General features: G+C 43.7%; 1 protein-coding gene across 2 annotated transcripts in view; it reads left to right on the plus strand.

Annotated features, from left to right (window-relative positions):
- The window catches only part of WWC1 (WW and C2 domain containing 1), a 69,791-nt gene extending 57,546 nt beyond the window's left edge, over nt 1-12,245 (plus strand). For both annotated transcript variants that reach the window (XM_082771403.1, XM_082771404.1), the window contains exons 14-23: nt 1,382-1,468; nt 2,258-2,450; nt 3,945-4,097; nt 4,685-4,785; nt 5,582-5,729; nt 7,239-7,403; nt 7,720-7,812; nt 8,665-8,895; nt 11,159-11,280; nt 11,799-12,245. In XM_082771403.1, the coding sequence (XP_082627529.1) occupies nt 1,382-1,468; nt 2,258-2,450; nt 3,945-4,097; nt 4,685-4,785; nt 5,582-5,729; nt 7,239-7,403; nt 7,720-7,812; nt 8,665-8,895; nt 11,159-11,280; nt 11,799-11,865 (1,360 nt within the window). In that variant the 3' untranslated portion in view covers nt 11,866-12,245. The remainder of the gene's footprint in view (nt 1-1,381; nt 1,469-2,257; nt 2,451-3,944; nt 4,098-4,684; nt 4,786-5,581; nt 5,730-7,238; nt 7,404-7,719; nt 7,813-8,664; nt 8,896-11,158; nt 11,281-11,798) is intronic.
- Nucleotides 12,246-12,612: the final 367 nt, after the last annotated feature.

The raw sequence follows: 12,612 nt of genomic DNA on the forward strand, positions 1-12,612 counted from the left end.
CCCCCTTCACACTGCAATTGGGAATTGCGCTCATCTCTGGGAGGTCTTTGGCCCCATTATCCTCTTACATGTCAGTGGAAATCAATTGGTGATAGTGTGTAATGACACTGCAAACACAGCAAAGACACAGCAATTGCAGCGCTGGCACTGCTGGGCTGGAGAAAGCATTTTTCTGGCTTTGACTCTTGAGCGTGCAGCTTGTGGGGGAAAAGCTGGTGGTGGTAACTGGTACTCCTTGACACACCTGAATCCCACAAGTAGCCCATAAGACATAGGAAGGTAGGCACGGAGACATTGTTCTGAAATGACTCAATAGGAGATGTATGAATTGAGAAAAACTGTAGAACCCTAGAATGAATGGGGTTGGAAGGGACCCTTAAGGATCACCCAGTTCCAACCCCCTGCCATGGGCAGGGACACCTCCCACCAGCCCAGGCTGCCCAAGGCCCCATCCAGTCTGGCCTCAAACTCCTCAAGGGATGGAGCATCCACAGCTTCTCAGTGCGACTTCTTCCAGTGCCTCACCACCCTCTGAAGAATTTCTTCCTTATATCTAGTCTAAGTTTGCCCTCTTATAGTTTAAAACCATTACTCTGTCCTAATGCTCTACTCCCTAATCAAGTCCCTCCCCGGCTTTTCCGTAGCCCCCTTCAGGCACTGGCAAGCTGCTGTAAGGTCTTGCTGGAGCCTTCTCTTCTTCGGGCTCAACAACCCCAAATCCTTTCGTGTGACTTCACAGGAAAGGTGCTCCAGCCCTCTGAACATCTTGATGGCCTCCTCTGGACTTGATCTAATAATGCCCTCATCCTGGTGCTGGGCCCCAGAGCTGAGCGCAGGCTGCAGCTGGGGTCCCACGAGAGCAGAGCAGAGGGGCACGATCCCCTCCCTCACCTGCTGCCCACGCTGCTGCTGGGGCAGCCCAGGGTACAGGTGGCTTTCAGAGATGCTCTCAAAAGATTAGTGCAAAAGTCTTTTGTCATGGCCATCAATGGTAAAACAGTGCTTACCCGTAACATCTTTGCTGTACTTCAAGTATTTGTACATGCAACTTTTTTTATATTACAGTCATTATATAAGGCCTTTGAAAAGGTTTTAGTTAACAATTTAACTAGATTCCAGAAAAAGCCATCTCTATTAGATCAAATCTGTAGTCCATTGTTGATGTAAATTCCTAAGTTCTTCTGTATGCTCTGGTAGCAAAATGCCATGTAGTATGAAACTGCTTTTGTTTTAAGCAATAGGTGAGCTATATTTCCACTATAGCTTTGTTTGAATATACTTAATACTATTTACCTGGACTAACGAAATAAGTGGAATACTCATCCATGGAGTCTGTGACAGATCTCTCTAATACTAATGCTTTTTTGTCTTTTCAATTCAGATATGATGATAAAAATAAACAATTTGCAATACTGGTCATCCAGCTGAGTAATGTTCAAGCTCTGCTGTCACAACAGGATCAAAAAGTGTAAGTGGGTGAAATAAACATGCTTGAAACATTTATTAGATTCTTGTGGGGGCTAAACAGATGTTGATTTTTTTCACACACTAAAAAAAAAGAAACCTTCTGAAAAGCTTCTAAATTTTATTATGTGTCACTTCATTTATGAGCTCATACATTCAAACTGAAATAAGATGGGTGTTTTTCCTCCAAGGCATGTATTTCCAAATTGGAAATTAGGCTTGTTGGAATTAGCACCAACCAGCAAGATTCTTAGCTCCAGCAGTGTCCAAAGCAACTGTGTCAGGTGGAGAGAGGGCACTCGTTCTGCTGCAGAACTCATCCTTGGACATGGGCACAAACACACACACATGGTGAGGCAAACGCATAGTACAACTTCTACTAAACTAATTCCAGGCAGAGTTTTTAAATTCAGCTGTGTGCTGAATAAACTGACATAAGCTTGATGGATTTTTGCATTGTTGTTTTTACCTGCGAAAAGGTATTGTTAGCACATAAGTTGCTTGTTAGTGACAAGTAATCAGATGTAAGCAACTATGCAAAACAATCCCATGATGTTCCATTACAAGATTAGAGAGATGAAGCCTACAGCAACTGATAGCTCCATACGTCTCTGATTTTGTGAGGAGATGCACATTTTTCCTCGGTTGACTGATATTCCAAAGAGTAGGATAGGACAGTCATGTTCACCGAGCTTAGGACGAATTTCCCTTTCAGATGTGTGGAGCTCTTGCAGTGGAGGTAACAGCGGACTCGTACGGTAATACTGACTGCAGTATATTGGTTTTTCTGTAGGAACATTCGCGTGGCTGTCCTGCCCTGTTCAGAAAGCACAAGCTGCTTGTTTCGCACAAGACCAGTGGAAGCTTCAGACAATCTTACGTACAATGAAGCGTTCTGGGTTTCTATCTCTTACCCGGCTTTACGCCAGAAGACTTTAAGAGTCGACGTTTGCACTGTAGATAAGTCTCACCTCGAAGAATGTTTGGTTAGTATTAATCTCTATCTTAGTATCTTTGGTCCATTTGGTTTCTCTTTTGAATTGGACAACATTTTAAACTACGAAGTGTGCCAATTTTTCTGAAATTCTTCTTGATAATCCTTAGCTGTATGATCTATCCCTAGACAGGTTTTTTCTACTAAAATCATTATTGCAAAGAATATTCATTAGATACATGTTCTGTTACAGAACTTGGTAACTTTGTCACTGGCTACTAGATTTTCCTTCCCTCATGATATAATGTGAAACCATTGCCTATTTTTCCTCCTTTTGAAAATATTTTTGTACTGTAATTGAGAATGGACTTCTTATAGGATTTTTGAAGCCATTGTAGAATATAAATTTAAATATCTATATCTCTATATATAGATATTTGAATATTATATTAAATATTATAGATATCTAATATTATAATATAATATATATTTATATAAATAATATCTATAATATAGATATCTAATATTATGTTAAATATTATAGATATCTATATCTCTCTGTATATATATATTTAAAGCTGCACTATTAAAACCACAGAAGTGCTAGTATTTCCATAGACACCTGAACCGCCTGTTGTTAGAACAGCTTTTTTGTTCAGTGCTAGCTGGAGAACTTAATATAAATGGATTTGTTTCTTTAGTAATGTACTCCAGAACATGGGTTGGGTCTGTTGAACTGGGGTATAAGAAAACCTCAAACTTTTCTGTAAAAGTTCATGTTTTCTCCTGCATGTGTTCTGTAGCATCTCCCTTGGCTGGAGGAGGTGCATGCTTCATGATGCTTCTGCATTTCTTCCTTCACCTACCCTGCAAAGCACATCTGGGTTCAAGGAAGCACCTGTTTTCCAAATGGGGCTTCCCCGTCTGGCAGCCTGTACTGCCCCACAGTACCTGAGCTCCCGAAAGGAGTGCTCAGCATGCTGTCCACCAGACCGATGCTGGTGAGATGGAGTCCGCTCAAGACATTGATTAAACAAATTGCAAAACAGCTTTATTTATATTATCTGTCAGGATGCATATAGTAAATGTAAGGCAGTAAAAGCTGAGAAGGCAGATGAAGAGGAATCAATATAAAAAGCTAAAGCAGCTCAGTCTGAAACAGTCATTTCTTTTTGTCAACATTGCAGGTTTCTTGAAAGGGGAGTCTCTTTCTGTTCTTTTCTCTTTTTTCCTTTAAGCTGTGGCTGTATGTTGTCCCAGCTGCAGCAGGACTTTTCATACTTCTTCATACTTGAACACAGGACCTGTAATGAATCACTTGATGCTTGGGTTGGAAACCCTAGACAATGTTAAAAATAATTATGCGTAAAGCTTTACTAGCGTAACTTCTCACATGCTGTTGAAATGGGGATAAACAGGGCAACTTTTCTTTTGATGAACTTGCCAAACTCAGGTAGTCCTCAGTTTTTGTTCTCATCTCTTATTACTGGTGTGGTACTGGTTCATTTTAATATTGTACTAAAATTCTTTTTTCCCCTCTCAACAGGGTGGAGCACAAATTAGCCTTGCTGAAATCTGTAGATCCGGAGAGAAATCAACTCGTTGGTATAACCTCCTTAGTTATAAGTATCTGCAGAAGCAAAATAGGAAAAGTAAACAAGGAAACATTCATTCTGAAATACTCTGCACTGACAAAACAGTAAGAACAACTGCTTAAACCTGAGAAATCTCTTACAAACCCTCTCATTAGTACTGTTTAGGTGGGTGAAGGACTGATGCAGTAGACAAGAAGTGAAGTCTGTTTAGTTTATAACTGTGAGGATGTTGAGTGCAGCAAAATAATATATTGATTACAGATATGTCCTTGTCCTGGGCTAAATACGTATTGAAATCTGCTCCTCGTCGAAGCTGAGGGATATGGTATGCGGTCTGCTCTAAGTGATGTGGGAGCTCTTGCCGTTCTTCCCACTAGATAGTTCACCTTGCTGCAGTAAACTTGCTGAACAAGTCAAAATACAGACTTCGCTTGTGTATGTGCATGGCATGCAGTATTCTCAGGCTAGTGTCTGCCTGCATGCTGTACTGCCAGCATAACTGGGGGGAGCTGGACTCACACAGGCTTGACTATGCACTGTACATGTAATAAGCTGCTTGAGCAATGTGGGTGTAGAGATTACAGCTCTGCCACCAGAAGAAGGCTGGCAGGGGCTGTTGTGACCAGGAGGGCTGGGTATTTTGCCGTTTGAGTGAGTGGTATCTTTAAAAGAAGCCTCTTGTTCTCCGCAGGACTCCGTATCAGCACTCTTAGAGCAGACAGCTGTCGAACTGGAAGCTGTGGAGAAGAAACTAGAGGAAAGCAGAAGCACTTTAACTAGCGGAGAGAACTGGTAGGTAGTGCTCCGCTGCCTTAGTGTCATGGGATTATCCGAGCATTTGGGGATTCAAGACTTGGCAGTTGATGTGTGGAGAAAGAAGTAGGTGGTAGAGCTATGGGAATCTGCTTCTTTCTGCTTCAATTAAGTTTCTGTGTCTTCTTTTCTAGAGGTTGTACTTGGGAAATGGGACCAAAGCTGATATATTCTAAAAGAAGAGACAATAGCACTATGCTCGTTCTGTTATTTTTACAATGTTCTGTGGACCTTTTGAAAGTTCCAGTGTATGGTGCAAGGCTTTGCTTCGCTGTTAGTTTTGGTTCTTGTTGATGTGGGTCAGATTCAGATTTTAGTAATGGAGCCTAACATTTGAAATGAAAAGCAATCCTGACTGATGGATTTGATGGAGAAGCGAGCAGTGAGTTCAGAGGAGCTGGAAAGGATTTTAAAACAATGTGTCAGTTTTGTCCAGTATCACTTCTTAGTCTAAGATTAATTGTATCCTGAGAGGTGTACCCATCTTATGCTCAGACTGCGTGGCTGAACCCTGAACCTCCTTCATTTAAAGCAAGATTCTCTATGAAGGTTTTGGCTGCGATGGTTGTCTTCTGGTGCAGCTCCCCTCCAGTTTTCTTTATTTCCATCTAAAACTGTGTGTGTACAATCTCAGTGGCTACAGGACCTGTTGGGTACAACTGGCTGCCTTGGGGATGAGTTTCTGTTCAGCAGCTTACAGGAAGTAACTCCCTGCTGGAACACCTGAGTTTTGTACAAAACAGGCCAGTTCAGTAACAGAAGCTGTTCTTAACAGGCAAGATGAAGAGGTTCCTGAGCAGGAAGAGCAGGATGAGATCAGTGATAATGAAGCAGAAGAAGAAGAAGAATTCTCTGCTGGAAAATTGCAGTGGGAAACAGAAGAAAGTCTGAATTCCCAGCTGCATATGGAAATAGCAGTAAAGGTAAAATCAAGGGCCTTTTGAACAGAAAGCTGAGTTAAACTTCCTATTGCTTGCTGCAGTATTCCAGGCAGCCTCTGTTTAATTGCACCATCCAAAGATTCCAGGATGAAATCTTCCTTTTGCCTTTCTCATAAGCAGTTTTATGCGCAGTGTTCACTCTTCACTCTAGTATTAAAGTTTCAAAAGGAATACACCCTTAGAGAAAAAAAAAAAAAAAAAAAAGAAAAAAAAAGAAGCCTTGGTGAGGCAGTAATTGAGAACTGACTGTGAAAACTGAAGAGACAGACCACTGCAGTAAGGAAGTACTTGCACCTACTTGATTTTTATTCTGTTCATGGCCAAATCTCAAAGCATATTGGAAAACTGACTCTGTCTTCGCAGGTATGAGTTCATGGGACTACAGCTTGACGGTGCAGACTTTCTCTTGCCAAAAGCTCTCACGGATTGGTATAAGAAAATAATTGCTCTCATATTTCTCTGGGCACTGACCTGATTTGCTTATGCAACCACAAGGCATTGCTAGCATAACTGGTTCATGCCTTTGCACCAGACACTTCTTTGAAGGGGAAAGCGCAATGCCACCCCCAAGTCCTTTGTTGTGCTGAACCAATATTGTCTAGTCCTGTGATGCTCTACATCAGGCTTTGTGTATTTTGTTGGCTGTGCTTTTTTTCCTCCTCCTAAAAAGATTTTCTGATTTTTTTTAGAAAGTCGGAAAAACTCATTTTTGTTTTCATTAAAATATTTCCTGTTGTCTGATGTCGACGTTTTTCTCCTTTTATTTTCTGCTTTTAATTCATTTCCTGCTAAGGGAGCTCTTGCTTTAAGGTTTTAGTTTAAAGGGAGAAGTTGTTGCTTAGACTGGGTTGCTGTTGAGCTAAGCAGGGCTACAGCAGTAATTTGAAAGCTCATAATTGATTTTTAAATGTTTGCCTACCTGAATTTTTTTTATGTAACTCTACATGACCATGTTTTTTCCCCATGGCTAATACAGCATCGTTTTGTGCCTCCTTTTGTTACTCATGGAAATTGTGACTGTGGCTTTTACCTTGCGTAATTCTGAATGTAGTTGTATTCTGACAAACATAATTAATGTGCTCTAGATGTGCTCTCTGTGCATGTGCATATGGTGATTTGCCTCTGTTTGCTGTAGATGCACAACAAGTAAGGGAAGGGTCTTTAAAATCCTACCTCTGTCTCTGCGTGTGAGATTGCAGGTCGCACTGATGTACTGGATCACCAGGCAGCGCTCATTGGATTCAGTCATTGCACAGCAATCAATGGACATGGAGCCTTTAGGGAGCGGTGCAGTTAACGTAGCAGCTCCTGAGTTCAGAGTCGAGTGTCAGGACACCCTGAATAAAAAGGGCTAAAGAGTATCTCGTTTTGAATGCAAAGCCTCTGGAACTGAAAGCGGAGATGTGTCACGGGTGGCTGCCAGGCAGCCGTGGATGTGTGTCATTGGTGCGACAGCAAGCTGGCGTTTACACTGCAGTATCTGTCTTTCAGGTGGATAAAGAGACAAACACAGACAGCCTTGCACAGTCTTCTACTGTGGTTCGTCCAAAAGACAAAAGAGCAGCAAATCCACCCCAAGCTCAGTTTGTCAGAGGCAGCACCATCATCCGCTCTAAAACTTTTTCACCGGGACCACAGAGTCAGTACGTGTGTCGGGTAAGGAAAAATGCGATCTTGGGTTTATAAGTGCTGTCCTTCATTAGTGAAAGCGTGGTATCAGTGTTCACTCAGTGTCAGGTCACACTGAAAAATTCAGACTGCTTTCTTCCCATTTGACTTCAGAAGATTTTCCCTTCTCTGGCAGTGCGACTGGCTTCTCAGGAAGTGTCCGCTGCAGTCTTTCACAAAGCTTAATAATTCTGCTTACATCACTGACCATACTTAAGTACACAACCCTGTGATCTTGCTACTAATGTAAGAATGTACTTTTTGTATGTTTCACAAAATATTTGTTGTTTGCTTCCGTTTTCAGCTGAATCGCAGTGATAGTGACAGCTCAACGCTATCCAAAAAGCCCCCCTTCGTTCGAAATGCCATGGAGCGGCGCAGCGTCAGAGTGAAACGGGTAAAAACATCACTGCTTGCTTTTTGTCTAGCACAGGCATTGATAAAAAAAAAAAAAAATGAAAACTGTTTTAAAGGAAGAATTTGCAAATGTAAATCAGTTGCCAAGTGCTTTCGTTCGCAATCTTTTTTGTGGGGACTATTAAGGCTATTTGATACATCAGAGTATGACAAGAATATTTAACTTAGAGCTCACTCAGAAAAATCACTTCGGGAAGATGGTTCCTGGTATCTTCCAGCATATCAGAGTAGGAGTAGCATGAATGTTTCCATATTTATTGTTGTAAGAGTCTTTAGTGCTTACACTGATGAATTGGGGAAGAGAGTGAGGAGAGTGCTTCTTTAGATGCTCAGGTGACCTTGTGCTGATCGGTCAGTGGCACACAGCGAACCCCTGTGCCTGTTGTGATGGTAATCACTGAAATTCCCCTGGGATACTGGTGCTGAGATCTGTCTGCCTTCCTAAGGAGATGGTTTTCTTCAGAATGCTTGTGTTTGAAACTGACAGAAGACAACAGAATGTACATTGGCAAAAAAAATAAAGTTTTTTGTGTTGCATTGTTGATTATTCTGAAGATGAAATGCTGGGAAACTTATAAGCAAAGTGTGAAGCAAGCCCTCTTTTATTTGGAGAAGCTGTCATGGAAATCTAGTGGAAACACAAGAATCAAAAGGCCCATTTGTAAGACTTGCTTGAGTTTGTGCTTTCTGTCTTGAGACAGAAAAACAGGATAGAGATGCTTTGCACTCAGAAGTGTTGAAAGAATGGGTCACATGAAGTACTAGGCCTTTGATGAGGGGAGTGCTCTGGGCAGTTCTCACCATTGTGTCCATAAACCCTTTTCTTTTTCAGCCTTCAGTTAAGGCCTTTGGTACAGAGCGTCTAATTCGCACTTCACTAGACCTGGAGCTGGACCTGCAAGCTTCCAAAACCTGGCACGATCGCTTAGTTCAGGAGATCTCTGTGCTGAGAGAACTCAAGGAACAGTTAGAACAAGCTCAAAGTCAGGGTGAAAAAGAGTTACCACAGTGGGTGAAGGATGATGAGAGATTTCGACTGCTGCTGAGGCTGGTGGAAAAACGAGTAAGTAATACCAATAATACCAGCCTTTGGATTTTATTTAACATTAGAGCAATGTGATTTGAGAAACAAGACTTAAGATGGTCTGGAAATGAAACCTTAGCACTACAGTCATGTGTCTTCCACTTACGGCTACATCAAGCAAGCTACTGGTGATGGAAGTTGAGTCCTTGAGTGTCTTGTTCTCAGATAGGCACAGACTCTGCAGCCTGCAAATAGCACACCTTCCCACAGATACAAAGACTAGGAAGATAGCATTTAAGTCTTTCTCTTAAGAGAAATAATGGCTCAATGGAACTTGTGCATGGATGATCCTGTTGTGTGTGGTTTTTTTTTGTTTGTTTTTTTTTTTAGAATAGGAACTTTTCTAGTTAGTGTATGTGGTGTAGTTGCAGATGTCTGATTTTCCCTGGACTGAATTCCTCCCTGAACTTGCTGGAGTTTGTTGCCTCTTCCTGTAGTCCTGATCCCATGCACAGCAGTTTGCCTTAGCACAAGCATGGGAAGTCACAAACAGCATCTGTTTTGTGAAGTTCAGCCTCCCAGTCCATAGCAGGTGTGGTGTGGAACACCTCAGGGGCACCTGTGCTGTCATCAGACAAACTTTTAAATTCTGATGGCAGAAAAGTGTAGGAGTGAGTTGGTACAAGATGCATGTTGGGGTAGAGCTTGAAAATGGATCCCAATATCTAGCCACATAGGCCAAGCCCCAGAGGGCCAAAGCAGGGTCTGGGAGAATGATCAACCACCCACTGTAGGAGAAGACCAGCTAAGGAACCTAAAGGTGCGTGAGTCCATGGGACCTGATCAGATGCATCCATGGGTCCAGAGGGGACTGGTGGATGAACTGGCCACAATCCATCGTATCTGAGAGCTCATGGCAGTCCAGTGAGGTTCCCAATGACTGGAAGAGGGGAAACATAATGCCCGTATTTAAAAAGGAAAAAAAGGAAAACCTGGGGAACTGCAGGACAGTCAGTCTCACCTCTGTGCCTGCCAAGATAATGGAGCAGATCCTCCTGGAAACTGTGCTAAGGCACATGGAAAATAAGGAGGTGATTGGTGACAGGCAACATGGCCTCATTAGGGGGGAAACATGCCTGACAAATCTCATAGCCTTCTATGATGAGGTTCTAGCATTGGTGGATAGAACAACTGACATCATCAGACTTCTCCAAAGAATTTGACACTGTCCCCTATCTCTAAACTGTCCCCTTGTCTCTAAACTGGTGAGACATGGATTTGATGGATAGACTGTCAACCAAAATGTGATGAACACTTACACTCAAGGAGTTGTGGTCAACAGCTCAATGTCTAGATGGAGATCAGTGACAAGTGGTATTCCTCAGGGGTCAGTATTGGGACTGCTGCTGTTTAACATCACTGTGGGTGACACAGGCAGTGGGATTGAGCGCACCCTCAGCACGTTTGCCAATGGCACTGAGCTGTGCAGTGTGGTCAGCACGCAGGAGGGAAGGGATGGCATCCAGAGGGGCCTGGGCAGGCCTGAGAGGTGGGGCTGTGCAAACCTCATGGGGTTCAGCAAGGCCAAGTGCAAGGTCCTGCAGCTGGGCCAGGGCAATCCCAAGCACAGACACAGGCTGGCCTGAGAATGGACTGAGAGCAGCCCTGAGGAAAAGGAGCTGGGGGTGTTGGCTGATGAGAAGCTTGATATGAGCCAGCAGTGTGGGCTTGCAGCCCAGAAAGCCATACAAGTGTGATAGGAGGAGGAGTAATTGCTTTAAACTTTTTTTTTAAGTAGCTCTAAGGAAGAAATTGTTCACTCAGATGGTGGTGAGGCCCTGGCCCGAAGAAGCTGTGGGAGCCCCATCCCTGGCAGTGCTCAAAGCCAGGCTGGACGTGGCTTTGGGCAACCTGGTGTGATGGGAGGTGTCCCTGCCCATGGCAGGGGGTTGGAACTAGGTCATCTTTAAGTCCCTTCTAACTCAAACCCTTCTATGATTCCATGTTCTTCAATGAGCTGATCAACTGGCTTAAAATAAAGATGATACAAAGAAGACAGATATCAGCCATGATTCATACCAAAGGGCTGGAAGAAAACCTTATGAAAAGCTCTCTTGATTACAGTGGTTAGCTGACAAACCTTCAGTTTTTAGCTTCTGTGGTTTCTAATTCCAGAGTTAGCAGTTTCCAAACGCTGCAGGTCTGCAGCTAAAATGCTGCTGTATTGAGAGATTTGGTTGGATAAACTGATTCCTCCTGGAAGCATGGAAGCAAAAACGGATTTTTTTTCATTATTTTTGAGGTGGAAAAAACAGAACACAAGTGTGAGCTCAAAGCCGATAAAATGATGAGAGCTGCTGCCAAGGATGTTCACAGGCTACGAGGGCAGAGTCGGAAGGAGCCTTTGGAAGTACAGTCATTCAGGTATTAGCATATCAATAATAAAGGGAGGAAAATTTGACTACCTTGACTTTTTTTGTGGAGTCCTAAGGTACTGATAAAGTTCATCTTTGTAGTAGTTAACGGTTCCGCTTCAACAAATTTCTGTATTTTCATATCAAAGTCTAAGATCTGAGAGTCAGAAATTAGCTGCAGCACTGCAAGCGATCACAAGGCACCTAGAACTACTCCAAAACCATTCCTCACCTGGCACCAAATTTGCAAATCCTCTGCTTAATGCAGAAGCAGCCCTTTGCTTCTGTAAGTAACATGCTCATAATGGTAAAAAACGAGCCTTTCTGAAATGGCTCTTTTGATAAGGTCAGCGCCGTGAGCTTAACTGTAACAGTACCTCATGTATGCTGTGTAAATAAAAGGTGTAGCTTGTGCAAGGGCGTGCTGCTGCTCTTCGTGGTGACAGCTGGTGGGATAAATTCTCATGTAGATGATAGACATTGCTGGCAGGACTTCTGTTGCACTAACACCTGGTCATCTCTTTCTAGAGAGAAAATGGCATTTTTCACACGGCCGAGGATCAACATTCCAACGCTCTCTGCGGACGACGTGTGATCACCATAAAGTATTTGCTTTCTGGACAGTTCTACAAATGCAGTTTGGTTTTTGAAGTTATTTATGTGGTATTATGAAGGCACTGAGGCATTTGTACATTAGAGCTTTCGTCAGTATGTGGATGTTTTAAAGACTTCTAGCTTGAGTTGCATCATCACAAAAACCAGCATTAAAGTGACAAGATTGTATAGTTTGTATATTTAGGAATGTATTTTTTGGGAAATAGAATTTTAAATGAGAACAAATCCAGCATCAGGTGCTGTTATTCTTCAATAACCCTCTTTAGACTTTTTGTACAGCTCCTCCTGTTCCAGGCTGGACTGCAATAAGCTGACCCCACGCCGCTGTGACCGAGGCCCCGTGTGCGGGGTGACGGAGGCCCCGTGAGCTCTGCTGTGTATGGGGGGGGCCTGGGGGGCCCTGGGGCCGGGGGGGGGCCGCCTGTTGATGCCGTGCCGCGGGTGGAGGGCCGCAGCCTCGCTGCCCCTGTCCCAATAAAGCAGCCTTCCTGCACCACCGGCCTCCTGCTTTGCTGCGCCGTGACAGCCCGGGGGTGTGCCGGGCAGGGGGGGGTGGAGCTGAGGGGACAGCGCTGCTCGGCAGAAATGGGGGGCACGGGGAGGGGGGGCACGGTGCTGGGCGTGCTGCCTGGGGACACGGCTGGGGGGGGGACACTGGGGGGGGGGGTGGCAGCACCGGGTCCCCCTCCCAGCCCTCAGCGGAGCCTCCGCCACACCAGGCGGCGCT

Source organism: Aythya marila, assembly GCF_965140915.1.
Source record: "Aythya marila genome assembly, chromosome: 14".
Taxonomy (NCBI): domain Eukaryota; kingdom Metazoa; phylum Chordata; class Aves; order Anseriformes; family Anatidae; genus Aythya; species Aythya marila.